Below are 4,346 nucleotides of genomic sequence, written 5' to 3'. Positions count from 1 at the left end.
ATGAGAACCACTAATCACAGTGCCAGGTATTCGACTGTGAAAAATGCTGATCATCATTTAAACATCCCTTAAATTTACAGATACAATAAAATGTTGCGAACAAGAGGAATATATATAAAATAAATTACTCTTAGATTTGACGATTTTTGCTTTATTAGAAAGCATATATGAAAATTTAATGGGAAGGATACCTATATCTGAAGTCTTTACAAATCTAACAATACAATGCCAAATTAAGAAATAAAATGAATTTAGGCCTAGTAATTAAAGCACTTACCACATCAAATTTTATTACAGGTCCTTCAGTATACCAGAACATTTATACCTTGACACTAAGAAACAATACTAATACTATGAAACCCGTATTAATATTATAATGGAGATTATACTATTAATCATTAGGTACACATTCATCAAGGATTTTGTTTTTCTATTACATACATTGCAAAACTTCGTTTATCCATAATCATAGACTTAAACAACTGTTTTACAGAAAAATATTTCTGTTACATTTGGCTACATTATTCAAGTATAATAAAATAATTGTGACGTAACTATAGGGAGGATATAGTTATATATCCTCCCTATATATAGGTATATATATATATATATATATATATATATATATATATATATATATATATATATATATATATATATATATATATATATATATATATATACCCTATAACTAATAGGGAGCCGGTCGGCCGAGCGGACAGCACGCTGGACTTGTGATCCTGCGGTCCTGGGTTCGATCCCAGGCGCCGGCGAGAAACAATGGGCAGAGTTTCTTTCACCCTATGCCCCTGTTACCTAGCAGTAAAATAGGTACCTGGGTGTTAGTCAGCTGTCACGGGCTGCTTCCTGGGGGTGGAGGCCTGGTCGAGGACCGGGCCGCGGGGACACTAAAAAAAAGCCCCGAAATCATCTCAAGATAACCTCAAGATAACTAAAGTATTATATTATCCACCAAATTAAATACTCACATTGCCCAGTTTCAGTCAGTGACTCGGACTATATATTCATTCAAATTAATACAAATATTTTAATATACCAAATAACAATAGAGGTAATATTTTAATTTTAAATGATGGAATTTTCCAGATACAGGTAAATATCTGCTGCTAGATATCAACTTACCAACAGGACAAACTTTGTCGCCTTTATGGAAGGCCGGAGGGAACGGTTGCTTGATATGAAGCAGTCGAAGACATCATTAATTAAAGTTGTATTTCAGTCAAGTTTTCAACACAAAGGAAACTTTATATATGCGTACCAGACAACAGTCACAAGGATCCAGACGGAGTTACCAGGGACAGCCTTTGAGGGTTATTGAACAGGTTGTGTGGAACATGAACACATGTTCATCAACATTAGTTAATACCTATCTACGGTACAGAAATTTGAATTAGATAAGATTCTTACATTCAGACCAATACAAACTATCAAGTACAGGAACCTGGATCGTTGTTTCAATTTCGTGAAAATAGGCTTTGAGAGCCCTGGAGGTCATATATGCACTTACGTTCCCGAAGGAAATGGGGACAAGACATCGTTAAGCAAACAAGAGTCCCACGAGTATAGCCAGCTCTGTGTTCCAGCGCCTCACTGTCGAAATCCAGAGAGTAAATGCTTGCTTTATCAACGTTTAAACCCTACCTTGATCCGTCAGGGCAGTTGTCTGGGATTCTCCAGAACGCGGCTTCGAGTCACTCCATTGCCTCAAAAGGATTTTCGTTGATATATGACGCCACTGTGATTTCTTTGCGATAAACGGTATATAAATTTGTTTTGCTTTTTGTCTCTACCTCTGAATTTACAGTGTATAGTGTATATATATATATATCCCTCTCCGTCCCTCTCCACTGTGAATTAAGATTGAAAATGCCAGTAAAACATATTTCTTCAGAAATCCTATTTTTGGCGTACAGCTGCCAAGTTAATATGGTATTGATAGCAAGATTTCTGCTGCACTGGCTAGATAAATGGGCTTTCCTCCTTATTATCCAACTGAACTGCTCAGATTAGTGTGAGAGTGAATGGTTCATTGAAGAAAGTGAGCTCTACTGAATTAAAAAAAATTCCTGAGACATTTTAAAGCCCCAAAATCAAAAATAAAACCTTGTCTGCTTTATTACAGTGTTTTATATCATGTCATATCATATCATGAGCATGTCAGCTTCGACTTGCAAGGTTTAACAAAATGCTCTCAAGTGCAGTGAAAGCAAAAGAGCGAAGTCAGTGCGCTTCCAACTCAAGAATCTTCAAACTCCTAGCAAGGTGAGATCCTTGTTGCTACAGATTCACAGGTCGAGCCTCACATCGGGACACTAATATATATTTAAATTTAAGCTTTCAAGTCGTCAGCTCACTCGAAACCTAATCGAAAGGGAGATTAATGGCTGATCATTGATTGTAATTAAACACTTAATTTATGTATTACCTTCTCGTTCAAAACACACAGACTTTTTTGATGAAAAAGATTTTATTTATGATGTTTTTTGATGAAACATATGTGGCAAAATAGGTACAGGTATTTAAATGGGTTCATCACTATTTCTTGCGTGTTCTGACCTCTCAAAGTCATCCAAGGAACAGTACAGTGTATGAAATGTAGTGAATCATTTCACCAAATACAAGAATAGAATTAGCACGATGAATTCTCAAATTTGTTTAGTGTGTGTGAAGCATCCACCACACGTCACTGTGGTTCATCATCCACCACACGTCACTGTGGTTCATCATCCACCACACGTCACTGTGGTTCAGCATCCACCACACGTCACTGTGGTTCATCATCCACCACACGTCACTGTGGTTCATCATCCACCACACGTCACTGTGATTCATCATCCACCACACGTCACTGTGGTTCATCATCCACCACACGTCACTGTGATTCATCATCCACCACACGTCACTGTGGTTCATCATCCACCACACGTCACTGTGGTTTATCATCCACCACACGTCACTGTGGTTCATCATCCACCACACGTCACTGTGAGTCATCATCCACCACACGTCACTGTGGTTCATCATCCACCACACGTCACTGTGGTTCATCATCCACCACACGTCACTGTGATTCATCATCCACCACACGTCACTGTGGTTCATCATCCACCACACGTCACTGTGGTTCATCATCCACCACACGTCACTGTGGTTCATCATTCAATATATAGAAATAAATCCAATAAATTTATTCATATTATTCTGTAAATATAAATATTTTAAGCTTTTTGGAGCATAATAAAAAATACAAAAAATAACTGCAAGTAATTACTAAATGTTGTAATAGAGAGCTTGATCAAGAAAGCTGTGTGTGGTGACCCTCCCCCCTTCCCCCCACCACCATAACCCACCCTCCCCCCTCCAACCTCCAACGCACGACGTCGTACACCATTACACACAGAAATCACATTAGCGTGATGCATCAAATGAACAAATCCTCAAGGACTTTAGTTCGAACCCTCGTCACGGCCCTTGTGGCTTTGTTCGTACACCATATTCACAGTGCATTTACGAAACAGCTTATCTGGTGAGCGTCTTTTTGCTTGACTCTTCACAAATATTGTGGAGTGTTTTTCGATGTGATGAAACTAATCTTACCAAAGTTATAGTGGCAGTTTCGTAAGATTCTTTTCTTCTTTCCAAATAGTGGGAAATGAAGATGTCTGCATCAAAGTACTTATATATTCACTTTGCCCACTTTTCTTATTTTTTAATTGACATGTCACAGAATTTAACCAAGTACGCTGCGCAGAATATCCCTCACCCCATCTCATGGTGGAGCTGGGCTAATAAAGGCCTTCATTAAAAAATGCTATAATAGTCTCTTTATTGTATTTTTAGTCAACATATTTATTGGCATGTTTTATAGTGCATAGTCCTAACGTTTTTGCCTCTCTTGGTTGACTACCTTTCTGTATAGTGACGCTATCTTGCATATATACACACATGAACACACACACACACACACACACACGCATACACACACACACACACACACACACACACACACACACACACACACACACACACACACACACACACACACACACACACACAAATCCTTGCAGTCTCTCTTATAGAGATATATTGGTGAATCTGACAGAAAGGGTGAGATCAATGACTCTAGCAAGACACGAATCTTCTTTATTTCCTTATGTTTTTCATCACTTGAGAAGGAAGTTGAAAAAGCCGTGATCACGGGTAGTGAAGACTACCCGTGAAGGGCAGGTAATAGTTTCGACATCTCATACCGAAAAAAATGCAGCCATTAAAACAAAGAAAAATCCATAATTAAATTTCTTTACACTACATTAAAATGAAATCAC

At 38.0% G+C, this 4,346-nt stretch overlaps 1 protein-coding gene across 1 annotated transcript; it reads left to right on the top strand.

Annotated features, from left to right (window-relative positions):
- The first annotated feature begins 2,206 nt into the window (after nucleotides 1-2,206).
- On the top strand, nucleotides 2,207-3,191 carry LOC123765899 (DNA topoisomerase 1-like). Its single transcript, XM_045754764.1, has 2 exons — nucleotides 2,207-2,283; nucleotides 2,681-3,191. Exons 1-2 carry the CDS (start codon nucleotides 2,207-2,209, stop codon nucleotides 3,189-3,191), a joined length of 588 nt encoding a protein of 195 aa, XP_045610720.1.
- The last annotated feature ends 1,155 nt before the right edge of the window (nucleotides 3,192-4,346 follow it).

Source organism: Procambarus clarkii, chromosome 37 (genome assembly GCF_040958095.1).
Source record: "Procambarus clarkii isolate CNS0578487 chromosome 37, FALCON_Pclarkii_2.0, whole genome shotgun sequence".
NCBI lineage: Eukaryota > Metazoa > Arthropoda > Malacostraca > Decapoda > Cambaridae > Procambarus > Procambarus clarkii.
Note: the sequence above shows the minus strand (reverse complement) of the source record. Positions and strands in the feature narration are given on the sequence as shown.

What these genes read in the sequence shown, in the direction of transcription:
- LOC123765899 (XM_045754764.1), top strand. Translation starts at nt 2,207, where the DNA reads ATGCTCTCAAGTGCAGTGAAAGCAAAAGAGCGAAGTCAGTGCGCTTCC. An exon ending in ATCTTCAAACTCCTAGCAAG is followed by an intron (nt 2,284 to 2,680) that starts GTGAGATCCTTG and finishes AAATTTGTTTAG; the next exon opens with TGTGTGTGAAGCATCCACCA.